General features: G+C 39.2%; 1 protein-coding gene across 1 annotated transcript in view; it reads left to right on the top strand.

The window, feature by feature from the left end:
* Positions 1 to 10345, top strand: part of LOC104464022 (LIM and calponin homology domains-containing protein 1-like) — a gene marked incomplete at both ends in the record, with an annotated part of 29050 nt that extends 18705 nt beyond the window's left edge. Inside the window, 7 exons of the mRNA XM_010076580.1 lie at positions 3320 to 3412; positions 4370 to 4474; positions 5847 to 5983; positions 6774 to 6895; positions 8487 to 8507; positions 8729 to 8852; positions 10200 to 10345. Coding sequence (XP_010074882.1) covers positions 3320 to 3412; positions 4370 to 4474; positions 5847 to 5983; positions 6774 to 6895; positions 8487 to 8507; positions 8729 to 8852; positions 10200 to 10345 — 748 coding nt within the window. The remainder of the gene's footprint in view (positions 1 to 3319; positions 3413 to 4369; positions 4475 to 5846; positions 5984 to 6773; positions 6896 to 8486; positions 8508 to 8728; positions 8853 to 10199) is intronic.
* Positions 10346 to 12905: the final 2560 nt, after the last annotated feature.

Here is a 12905-nt window from a genome sequence, read left to right as displayed (position 1 = left end):
TGCTGCACAGTTGACAAAGAGCTGTTGGGTTGTAGGTTATTGTGATGCTCTCGTTTCAGGCACCCAAGTGAAATCACTTGCCTATAAATACCTTTTCCTTAATTTCTTTAAATTGGCCTATTTTTCAAAGATATTTGGATAGAAAATGGCAATGGTTCTCTTTGTAACTGTGGCTCTTGCATAGTGTAGTCCCGTACCTTTTAGCTTTGCTGTGCTTTTTCCTTCCTTGAACTGAATCACGAAGGGAAAAGTAGATCAAAGTAGGTAACACTCGGTGTCCAAACACTGCTAGTGTCTGTGGCCAGAAGTAGATAGCATTAGCTAGTGATAGCGTAGAAACTGATGTTAGTTAATATTGTGCTCCTCTATAGCCAGATAAAAAGTAGTTTTGTTGGTGATGGGTGTAATCTGTTTTTCTTGTTTACTTGCTTGCGATTCGTCCTTGCTTTTGGTTGTGGGAGCAAACAGGAAACTAACATGAAGCTTTTTGATACAGATAAAATGTAGCTTTAATTGCAGGCTCGGCACATTGTGCTGTGTTAAATTTAATTTTTTGTTTTTCTATTTTTTTTTTAAATAGCTGATTCTGATAGTGGTGACAAATCACACGTGAGTACCTTTTTTTTGCATTGTTGTTTGGTTAAGAGGTATGTTTTTAGCAAAAGTGAATTTTTTAATGCAGACTGTCTCATAACATTGCCAAATCAGAATGAGAATTTTTCTTCTCATGGAAATGAGAGAGAAAAAATACAACCCAAATCAATACATGGTCTGAATCTAGAATTTATGCATTCTCCTCTTATCTGGAGGAAGTGGTAGCTGTACAGTACTCAGTTGCTGGAGCCGCTAAGGCTTCACAATCTTGAAACAATATTTAACTCTATCCATTCTATTTTAAATGGATAGAAGTTAGAGGAGACCAACATTTTTCTTCTCAACAGAAAAAAAGAAACCACCACAAGTGCTACTGTGAAGTACACAGTATTTCGTATTCTGTTTGTCACATAAAAATAGTCATAATCTCTTCTATCAGATTCAAATACAGCTTTTATTGGAAAGGACTATGACATCAAGTGTCTAAAATTGCCTTTGATTATAAAGATTTTAAACATGTAAATGTATCATGTAATGGGATCCTAAGTGAAACCTGATATTTTATTTCATTGTGGATAAAAATCCAGAACAAGGCTATAGGCTGTTGTGCTGGCAGCCATATGAAATGAGCAAAACTGTTTTATAATCACGAATTGCTCCACGTGTTGCGCAGAAGATTATAGAGAAGCAGAATAGATACTTTTTAAATTTGTGTACCTGCAGGTATCTCTGTTCAGGGCAGTGTAGAGCTTTCTTTCAGATCTTTTCCCTTTCTTTCCTCTCCAGTTGAAGTTTTCCAAGCCTTTCTTTGCAAACCAAATAATCATTTGGATACCTGTGGGCAATCCTAAGGGTCGATGAAGCTAAGGATATTATCTGCTAACTGAGAGAACCATTATCTATTTCTCGATTTCTCATTTTATCATCATCACTGGGGGTAGGCCAGGCGAAGTGCAGCTTTCTCTGTTAACCTTTTGAAGTATAGTGTCAAAGTCTAATAGCTTGGTTTTCCTTCACGCAAGCATTTCAATTTCTGGTCCTGGGATCCAGAAGAAGAGCGAAAACGCCAAGAAAGGTGGCAGCATGAGCAAGAACGCTTGCTTCAGGTAGGGAAGAAACTACATGTCTTCAACCATGTGGTTCAGCTGTTGAATTGTCCCTTTAGACAAAAGTTGGGCATTTTGTGTCATGTTTTCCACATCCTCTGTGGATGCTTTAGCGAATTCTGTGGCAGATGATCAATAAAATGAGCATACAGACATGTTCTCTGTGTTTTGGACATTCTTACATCTCCCTGTCCCACTCCATGGAAAGACTAAATGCAGTGTGGAGTTAAACCAAACATTGATCCTCAACTATATTTAAAGTATGCTGAGCATAGGCTGCAAAACTTAATTACTTGGAGCCTCTTTCTCGAGACTGACAATTTGCTGACCCTGACACCTATGCAACTCTTCTTTAAAATTACGGTCTTAATAGATCTTTGTAGAATTCAGCTTTGTTCCCAGGTTCTTCTTGGAAAATATCAAGCTAAATTTGGACACAAAGGGTTTGGCGTCTTTTTGTGAGGGGGAAAATTCCCTCTAAACAACCACTGGTTTTGCCTAGTGGTAGAGTAAGCTGTAAAAGGTCTGGGTTTGTGTCCTAGTTGTGAGAAGTGCAGTGGCCCTGAGAACTTGAATTTCCCTGTCAGTCAGTAGTGTCTTTCAAAACTGTGATTAGGTTTGGTCCCAAACAAATCATATCTTTCCTCCACATAACAGAAGAGCAAACAACTGTCAAAGGATGGAGAATAATAAAATGGAGTCTTTTAATCTTTTAAGAATGACTTGTGTGTCTCTACTGCTTTCTTGAGATTATTTCTTTATAGCTAATATGGTTGTTTCCTCTTGAAATGGTGTAAAATTCTCATAATAATTTTTCTGGCATATGTGGGTGTTCTCTCAGTAGTGAATGCATCTCTTCTGGATTAGGCAGATGTGGTGTGTAGTTTGAACAGAAGCTGAAATTAGTGTAAAAGGGATATGGAAATCATCATTCTTCCCCATATTCAAACCAACTCCGTCAAACACTTCTAAAGATCTCTTTGTGATAATTTTTCATGCAAAACTGTGTGAAAACAATTCTCAAGAAATAATTCCATCACTGAGGAAAATGAACTACTTAGCTAATTATAAGCTTGCCGTTTTCAATAGCTTACACACTATTATCTTTACACACATTTATCTTTTAAACTTGCACAGATATTCATCTTTCATTAAATTGTACTGGCCTATCTCTTAAATTAGTACTACTGTCTGCAAAACCTGCTTGTTTATATGCTACTTTGCTGAAGTTATTAATGTAAAATCCATGCCCAAGTGTTTTGGGGTGTGTGATAGCTTTTTGGACTTCTTAATACTGTATAACAAACAAGGAATTATTGAAATTCTTGAGCATAAATTTCATTTCTGACCAAAGATTTTAAAACTTCCAACAAATTAAACTTTTTGTAGTATGTTAAAAGTTGTTGGTTTGAAGATGGTTAAGTGCTAGAAACAGGTGGGGAGAGGAGGAAAAGAAGCTTTTCTTGACACCCATGGATGTTTCAAATTTTTATCTTCCTATTTCATCCTATTTCTGATTAAAGCACTTTTAGCAGATTCATTTTCACTGTGGAGATACTACAGAATTTACTCCTAATATAGAATGCTCTGAATTTAGCTGTATTTATATCCCCTTACAGGAGAAGTACCAGAAGGAGCAGGACAAGCTGAAAGAGGAATGGGAAAAGGCCCAGAGAGAAGTTGAAGAGGAGGAGCGTAGATACTATGAGGAGGTATAAGGCTCAAAGGAGGAGGTTGTTTATTGACTTTTTTTTGTATTTAAGTGCACCCACTTGCGTAACTAAAAAAATCCCATACCTTGATTAATTAATGAACAGCCTTCTCAAGGCTGTATTCTCAGGAAGATTGTTTCTCTTAAACACTACCATAGGAGCTGAGGAAAAATATTTACGTATTTAGACAGGTATCCTCAGAAGCTCCCCACAGGTGGAGGTGTTTAATTGCTGTGCAAGTCAGGGTGAGTCTGTATGGTTGTGTCTGGGCACGCTCGGACTTCCCTCGAAGGCAGAGCCCTGTGTGTTTTGGCATATACTTGGTGCCTGGACTTGGTGGAACTCCAGATGAAATTGTTGTCTGCCTTGGGCTTGATGATGTAGATATTTTATAAACTGACCTTGTTTTTTTTTAAAAAAAAAAAAAAATCACAGGAGATGCTCAAAGCTTGTAGAATATTAACAATATAGAAGATAGTGATTTTGTTTTGTTGTATGTGGGACATTATTGCAGGAAATTGGAAAACATTCATGTTTTCAGCTTAACTAGTTGCACATTATACAAATTGCTGTCTTATCATCTGTGCTTGAGGGCCATACTTGTGATCTGAACAACAAATTTTTTTTTTCAACTTTCAGAACAAGTTTCTCATATACTATATTTTTATAGGAAATTTAATAGACTGATGTTGTGAGAAACAGTGGTCCAAACCCAAATGGAGTATTCTTTCCAGTTTTGGACATCCCATCTCAAAGATGGTAATGGTGAAAGGAAAGAGACTACAAAACCTTGAAGCAAATTAAAAACTGAGATGTTACCATTACTCTTGGTACCACAGGTCCTTACCTAGCCATGTAACTATGACGTGCAGACAAACTTTATGCTTCTACTTTTTAAGCTCATAGTTGACATTCTGTATTTTGAACCCCCATTCTCTCTTGATCCTCTTTATTTAGGAACGTAAGATAATTGAGGACACTGTAGTTCCATTCATTGTTTCTTCAAACTCTGCTGAGCTCCTCTCCTCTTCTTCCTCTGCCACTGAAGGAAACAAGACAGGGGTGAGTTTCTCGTGGCATAGTAAGTCAATAAAGACTAAGCCATCTTCAGTGCAAAGTTGCATTCTTCACTAAAGGCTAGCAAAGTCTGGAAATAGTAAGAGTATTCCCTGGATCCCTTCCGTAACTGGTGATACCACAGAGTGCTGTAGCTTGTATATTTTTATAACCAAAGAGCCATACTCCCAAACTGCTCCCATCCCAATTTGGACTAGAGCAGAGGGTGGTGCTTTCTCTCTTTGTAGCTGCTTTTTTTTTAAACTGGTGCTGTGAACAGTCACCAGTTTCTGTTTGTTTTAACTACTTGTCAAACCCAACAAAATCTGAAGTGATTTTCCTGCATCCAAAATCTTGAGTGTAAGACAGTGCTTTAAGCATATCTGAGATAAAACAGAATCCTGCCTTCCCCGCTTTTCTTCCTTTTCTCTCCCACCATGTCCTAGAAAGCAGCAAAACAAACAGAGGAATGTTCACTCTCTGATTTTTTATTTTTTCTTTACTTACACAGCACAAAATGTTTTAATTGGATGCATCTAGCATCTAATTAAATAAGTGTTTGCCAGAGATCAGAGAATTACACCACAGGTGAGATCAGTAGGATAAATGTGGGATTCCCAGACATCATTTTCTCCTGCGTAAGGCATCCACACCTGAGAAGTCATCTGCCTTTTTCCATTCACCTCCAGGATTAGGAGCACTGTATCATCTGGTTCTCCTCTCACCCTTCCCCTGACCCCTCTTATCACTCATCCCTGTGCAGGGCCATTAGCCATGGCCCATTTTCCACATGGTAGTTTCCTGGGTGGGGTTGCTTATGCCACTTTCAGGGCAGTGCCTGTACCCAGAAGTAGAGGATCTCATGCCATGACTTATTCAAGTGCCACCAGTCAGGTGTGACCCACTCCAGTACCTCTTTGGAAGTAGTACTGAAGTTGCCATTTGAGAATGCCCAGAGCATGTGAGTAGTGCTCTGCCCCAAGGCAGAGACGACAAGCTGAGGTCCCTCATAATGTCCTCTGAAGTCCAATGGGAGACTGTCTAGACTCTCAAAGCCATTCTAGGGTTTCTGACAAAAATTTGTAGTGGGAAGTTTTGTTTTGTCATGCTGAACACCATCTCATAATTGGTCAGTCCTGCACTTTTTTGCTTCATGCTCAATTTAATACAATTAGTTGATTGTTTTAGCTGAAGTCTTTGTAAAATACAAAGATAACCTTACCAAGGTCAAATGATTCCACCACATAATGTGAAGTGTTCTTTATGATAATAAGATGTGTCAACATGATATATCTTAGGGCAGTCTGTGATTTTCTCATGCATGTGCTGATGCCTAATTCAAGGGAAGCTCCTTGTTCCCTCCCCTGCTGTCTTCTAGAGCACAACTGATTCAAACATCTCTCCAGAAGAAGGCAAACAAAAAGAAGATCCAAGGCAGAAAAAGCTGCTCTGGGCACAAGACAGTATGCCATCTCTGAAAAGCAAAGAAAATGAACTCTGGCAAGAAAAGAGGAGGTATGGATCAAGCCTAAGCATTTCTTAGCCCTGTAGAGCTTTGGGTTCTGTAGACTTCTGGGATGTCACATCTGCCTATGATTGATGCTGAAGCATCAGTCTCTGGTGGCTTTGTGACAGGTATAATATATCCCAGCCAATATTCGCTTGCCACAGGCTTATGCATATATGGCAATGAGCAGTGCTAGTTTTACATATCAGAAGGCTTGCCTTTTCAGCATATGGCTTTGCTGAAACTCTGTCCTATCAACCAGATCAGAGCTTAGATAGCTCAGACATCTCTGTATGTCACTGCACTGTGGCTTGTGTACAAGTTTCACGAGCCATTTGGAGGAATAAAAGAAGCAGTAGCTGTTTTCACTCAGAATCTGTGTGAGATTGCCTGGCTAGCTCGGAAGTGCCGTACCCAAAAGTGCCAGATGGTGTTCAAAGTCCTGGTCTTTGCCCAACTGCTAATAACAGCTTTCAAAAAGACAAGAAGCTTCTGATGATGCTGAACACTGGATAGAGAACACTGAGAAAAGGTGTTTCTCTGAGAAAGGAGCCATTTTTCCACAAATCCAGAATGACTTTTCATGCATGTAAGTGGCAGTGTGTGGGGGAAGCAGGAAGATGCAGCATGTTTGGAGACTTGTTAATTCATGACTCTATATTGCTTTGTCATTGCTGACACAATGCCAAAAGTCTTGCAAAAAATAGACTGATACTCAAACGTCTGATTTTGACATTATATTCTAGGTGGAATTTTTTCTGGCTTTATTTATACAATGTGACTTATTTTTATTGGCAGTGGAAATAAAGTGCTCTCAGGACACCCAGAGACGGATATCTTGAAAAGAGGTGAACAGGAGCAGCAGGTGCTGGTAACGGAGCACAGCTCACCTGCCAGGCTGAATCTGCCATTGACTCAGGGTGAGAGTCAATACTCTTCATACACATGTATTCTTTTCCAGATAGAAATCTCCCAGGTGTTTACAGTGACCTGAAATATAACTCAAAGAATTTTGGAAATTAACAACACATGTATATCTTCAAAATTTGAATGTATCAGATGCAAAAACTGTTTTCTTTTAGTAAAGATAAATATGTTAAGATGAAACCTAAAATCTTATTTTCATCAGAGACAAGTTGTAGGTGAGAATCTTGTTTATAGGCCCACATGTTCACAGTAGTAGTTAAACACAGTCATCTTCCATCTTTTACATAATCTTACATACATATAGAATTTATCTTGATACAGAGAGCATATTTCCAACACTTATTTTGTGTTTTGAGAGATAATTAGATTCTTTATGTCCATTTCAGTCCAGTAAAAATCACTACTTGTGATGTGTAACCTTTTCAAGACAAGTCTAAAGTGACACCTGTCTCAATTTTGTCATTAGAAATGTCTGATGACAATTTAAGTTAATGGATTTTTTTAAGCTCACATAAGTATTGATGTTTTTTGAATGAAGGAATTGCCCCAAAGCAACACTATCAACAGGGTAATCCTAAAAAAAGACAAATCCGTTAATTTAGCATCATTATCTAATGCAAGTGAACAGTGGAAAGTAAATAAGTTGGGCTAAAGAGAGAAAGCAAATGTAGATTTTGAAATAAAGTTTTATATTTTTGTTTTCAGTCTAGCATAAAAATTGATGATTCTAAAAAAAGAATCATCTATGGGTAGAAAAGGTTTCAGTGTTATTACTTGCTCCAAATGCAAGTTCAGTTTATTAAACTTACCAGGTTTGTTTTCCCTGGCACTATTTTATTGTATTCTTAATGCTTTGATAAAGGTTTCTCAAATAAAGAAAGCAGGAGACATTACCCAACAATCTGTCCCTATGGATTTGTCACAGTGATTAAGCAAACTTCAAAAGTTTGACAGTTTTCAACTTCTGCTAATCAGGCTTTTTTCTAGGTTCTTTTCGTCATCTTGGTCCCCTACAAATATGCTGACAGTTTATTTTTGGCCCTGTAAAGCGTCACATCCTTGCTCTCTCCTGAAGTCCTTAAACTAGTCAGGACTGGGTTTATTTTTGTCTTGATACCAAAAATAGGAAATGAGTCTGTCATAGCCCCCAGTAAAGATTTTTTACTCTTCTAAACCAGCTGGTTGGTGCAGGGCAGTGTAAGGCTCTCCCCAGCCTGTGAACCACAGAAGTTGTCTGGAAGGATCCAGGCAGTGTGCTCTGTCTCAAAGATGGACTAGTCAGCTGCCTGAGCATCACACAGATCATTGCATATTGCTGGAAGGCTGTTACTGTCACTGAACCTTGTGCAACCATTTGAAACACAGAAGGAAATTATGAGGGAAGAAATCTGTTTATCGGTAGGCTCATGGAAAGCAGTGACTACACCACCTTCCTCTTAACTTTTGCTGTTGAGATGTTTGGATCCCCAGGAAGCATGGGAAGTTTCTGTCTCTATGGTGCTTCCCTCCTTAGGATAGCAATACCTTATTTTCCCAAGTGCTACTCGTGGACGGCTGTTTGACCTCTCCTTTTTCCCCCTTCAGAAACTGAGATTCAGCAGCGGGGTAGGTCATGTGTATGTGATAGTAATGCAGGGAGACATTGTCTCATAGAGGTCTTCTGGTGTAGCAGAGCCTGTCTCTGACTTTGTGTGGAGTTTCTGAGAACTTAATTAACAGTGCATCTCATGTCTCCTTTATGGTGTGCCCACAAGCTATGGTGGTCTATAAGTATTGAAAAAAGCATTTTGTCACAAGTATTGAGATTTTCCCACCTCCCATTGTAGACATCTCCTGGAATCAGCAGTTGCTGACAAAGCAGTCCCCGCATCACACAGAGGACATTCGGCAGAGACCGTTCGTGGGCCAGAGTGCAGGACAACAGCCAAGCTCCACAGCCGAAATGAGGAGGTGAGAACATAAAATAAAGGTTATTGCAGAGGCTGAGAAGTCCTCCTCACTCTGTTCTCCCTTATATTCCTACTCAGCATTCTTTATTGGTTAAGTTTCATGGGTAGTCCTGCAGTGTGCGGACACCTTTGATTCCTGGCTTTCCCACCAATACTGTTAACATATGTCCACTTCATTTCTCATTATGGGTACCCCAGTAACTAGTTTCACAAGGGAGGACACCTCCTGCTTGCTGTTCTCTGTCATCTTTCTCCCTAGCTCTTTAAACACTCATCTGTGTAACTGTTCATGTGCTTCATTTGTTTTAAGTCCCTAAGACAAACATTTATAGCCAGTAAGTGGCTAAATATCGGGGTGGGAATGTCAGGTGAAGTCTGCCTCTTTGAAGTTGGTATCTGAAAGCATCATTCCCCAGCTTCTAAACACACATTGATTGCTGCTTTCTAGTTCTTTAAGGGTTATAGCTTTTAAAGGAAGATACGTAGAGATTAGTATTTTCTTTCTGCTATAAATCTGATGAGGTTTTTTCTGTGATGCTTCGCCTTGTGCTTTTGAGTGAGCGTTACTAAAAAGTAACACCAGTTCTTTCAGTAAACAAGGAATATGTTTACCTAAAAGTGTACCTGTGTAATGAGAAATTAACATCTGTTTTCATTAACATATGTATGAACACGGTCTCCTGCAAAATATGTGTTACCTCTGTGAAGCTTGAATCCAGTCAAAACAAATGTAGATTTAGGTTGATTACCATCCTCATAACATACTGCTTGTGTGTGTTTGAGAAAATTGTTATTTAATCTGTAAACAGCTTTAAGCAGTGAGAGGTTGAATTGATTTCCAATAACAAAAAACATGCATGGTTTTTCTCACCAAATTCTTGCAGGGCAGAATGGATACAATAGTAATAAACCACTTTTCAGTGTTGGTAGCTTCTTTTTTATGCAGTAAAGGGCACAGACCCTCTGTCAACAACCCCACATCTGCTCTACCAGTGTGCTTTGGAGCACACCCCCTGGGCAACAGAAAGTACAAGGCGTTGTGCCTTGGCTTCCTCATGGTGTGAGCTACATTGGTTTGAGAGGTGCGTAGGAGTCTGCATGTGACTGATTACTTTGTGAGTTATCTGGTCAAGCAATAGCAAGCAGATAAAGACTCTGAACCAAAAACACATGCGATTTTTTGTTGTGTCAAAATGGCAGTGGACAGCAAATTTATGCCTTGTTTTCCTTAGATAAAATCCTTAGAGCTGGGAATCCTGAAATCCATCAGATGGAATTTCTTCATACAAAACCTCTGTTTTCACATGTTCTTCAGCTGTAATAATGCATTTTCTCATTTGTGTTTTAGGTCAGGCTATCATGAGAACTTCAGATCTGGGCCATCATCTCCCTGCTCTCCTGCTGCTCCAAGTCAGTCACCCAACAGGTACAAGAGGTCAATAAGGAATTTTGCAGACCGAATGCATCATGTAGTTGCTAGTGAACTGTCACAGTGTAAATCACACTAGTATTATGTGGATGCACTATTAATTCTTCTAAATGTTTCATTTCATAACCATCCACGTAATAAACATGTAGCTCCCTCTCCCATTTTTCTTGCCTACTTCAGCAGTCTTGTGTTTTAAAATATCACAGTTGAGAAAGCAGCTGTAGGACTCTGCTTGATCATTGAAATTTTAATGAAGCTGAGATGAGATAATATAAGCCCCAGTTGAAGCAAGCAGAAAAGTATGAGGTCAGAGCACTTGAGCCAAAGGTGGTTGTCTTCATTGTGAATAGTTACATGCTCAGGAGCAAGGTATACTCTAGATGTTGTCACCGACTGCCATTTCAACACTTACTGATTTGAAAAAAAGTCCTTCCCTTAATTTCCAGACTTGAAAGACATTTTGCTTTTTTGCTGTTCTTTTTTTGAATTTGCCTACATTTGTGCTAATCTCCTGGAGAGCTGATTCTCTCAGGCAATGAGCTGTGCAGCTTTTAATGAGATATATGTACCAACTCTAAGTTAACTGTAGCCTGATAGAATCACTGATAATTTGGGGTGTATTAAAGCCAGTTGGCTTATTAAATAGGGTGAAGTCATACAACACAGAAGCCATAGCAAGTTCTAGTTCTATTTAAATAACATTTTTCTTCATGTCTGATAGCAAAGCCCTCCTTCTGATGCCATTTGCATTGACCTGAAACTATTTTTTTTATGTGAACAATTTATTCTGTTTTTGCTAATTGTAACTGCAGTTTTGGTGGGATTGCAGATCATTTATGGCTACATGTAGCTAGTCTTGATAGCAATTTCATATTATTTAGTAGCTATATCCTTATCTGAGAGCCTTTTCCAAGATCTTTTCCTGAAATAAATCTTAGTATTGGAAATAATGGATGGGATGTAATTCATTGTTCTACTAAAACATTAGAAAACTTTTCTTAAGAAATTCCCAAAGCACTTTATTCTTTGATTCAACACTTTAACTTATCCTTATGATAATTCTGATGCTGGAGAAGTGAAAACAAAGATAGACTCAAGAGTAACACAGAGGAGTGGGAGCAGAAGGCTTAAGGTTGTAGGGGAGGAGAAGAATCCAGGAAAGTTATTCTGAAAGGAATAATGAGAATGAAGCAACAAGAAAAGACAGGGATGTGCCTGGTCGCTGTACATGGTGGCATAAAGAATGATGGGCTCAGAAGTAATGGAGATTAGATGGAAGCAAGGACAATTTTCTGTCATTATGAGTCTTTCTGCTGCTTCTATCTCTTTCCTTCTTTTTTTTAATGACTTTTTTACATTATGCAGTCCAGATCCATCTCTGCTGGTGGCTTATTATGTTGTTGCACCAAAAACCTAAAGCAAGATATTGTAAAGGTGCTTATTTTTGTACAATTTTCATCAAACCATCTTTCTGAAACTTATGAATTGTCCTGAAATTCCTCTCCTGATTTCAGCCCTGGCTGAAAAAAACATAGATGACACATGACAAGGGATCCCTTTTGGTCTCAGGTTTGTCTCACTAGGTGAACATCAATTCTGGCAGGCTGGCAGACAGGTGAGAAGGGAAGAGTGTGAAACGCCTGCACTGCCATTAAAAACAGTAGAAAAAAGGGTACCAGTTATTCCTGGGGCCCTGATCTTTCACCCAGCTGTCATCAAACAGCTGATTTACTAGAAAGTCATAGACAGGCCTGAAGCTTAGGGAGAGAGTTGAAGCATTTTTGTATTGCAGATGGAGATCTGATTTCAGCTTTCCTCTAACTAGTTGGAGTACTAACAGGCATGTAGCTGCAGCAGCATAAACTAAAGTTAGTTGACAGGTGCCTGGTGCCTGGTCTGTGCTACTGAAGTTACGCTGCTGCTAGTGACTTTGCTAGCTTGATTGGGTGTAAGAGCAGCATCCCTACCTTTTAACTTGCAGTAAGCGAACCCATTTGCAAACAAATTGAAAAATTTCCAGACTGAGGATCTGACTCGGGTATTTCATGTGAATAACTGCTTTGATTGCTGAGGCATCAACTGGGACTAAGTAATCCGCAGGCATGGTTCTCTACCATCCAGGTCTCTGTTAAGAGGCTTGCATCTCCCTTGATCTAGTACAGCAGACTGGAAGGAAAATGGGTCTGAGCTGCTGTGCATTCAAGTGTTTTAAGTCGTAGAATCATGGGATCATTTAGGTTGGAAAAGACTTTTGAGATCATGGAGTCCAACTGTAAACCTAATGTTACGAAGATCACCACTAAATCATTTCTCTAAGCACCACATATACGCGTCTTTTAAATATGTCCAGGGATAGTGACTTAACCATTTCCCTGGGCAGCCTGTTCCAATGCTTGACAACCCTTTCAGTGAAGAAATTTTTCCTAACATCCAATCTAAACCTCCTCTGGCACAACTTGGGGCCATTTCCTCTTGTCCTATCACTTGTTACTTTGGAAAAGAGACTGACGCACACCTTGCTAGAACCTGCTTTCAGGTAGTTATGGAGAGCAATAAGATCTCCCCTGAGCCTCCTTTTCCCCAGGCTAAGCAATCTCAGTTCCCTCAGCTGCTCCTCACAGGACT

This window comes from Pterocles gutturalis, unplaced genomic scaffold (assembly GCF_000699245.1).
Source record: "Pterocles gutturalis isolate BGI_N339 unplaced genomic scaffold, ASM69924v1 scaffold40908, whole genome shotgun sequence".
Taxonomy (NCBI): Eukaryota; Metazoa; Chordata; class Aves; order Pterocliformes; family Pteroclidae; genus Pterocles; species Pterocles gutturalis.
The sequence above is the reverse complement of the archived record's forward strand: the minus strand, read 5'-3'. Positions and strand labels throughout refer to the sequence as shown.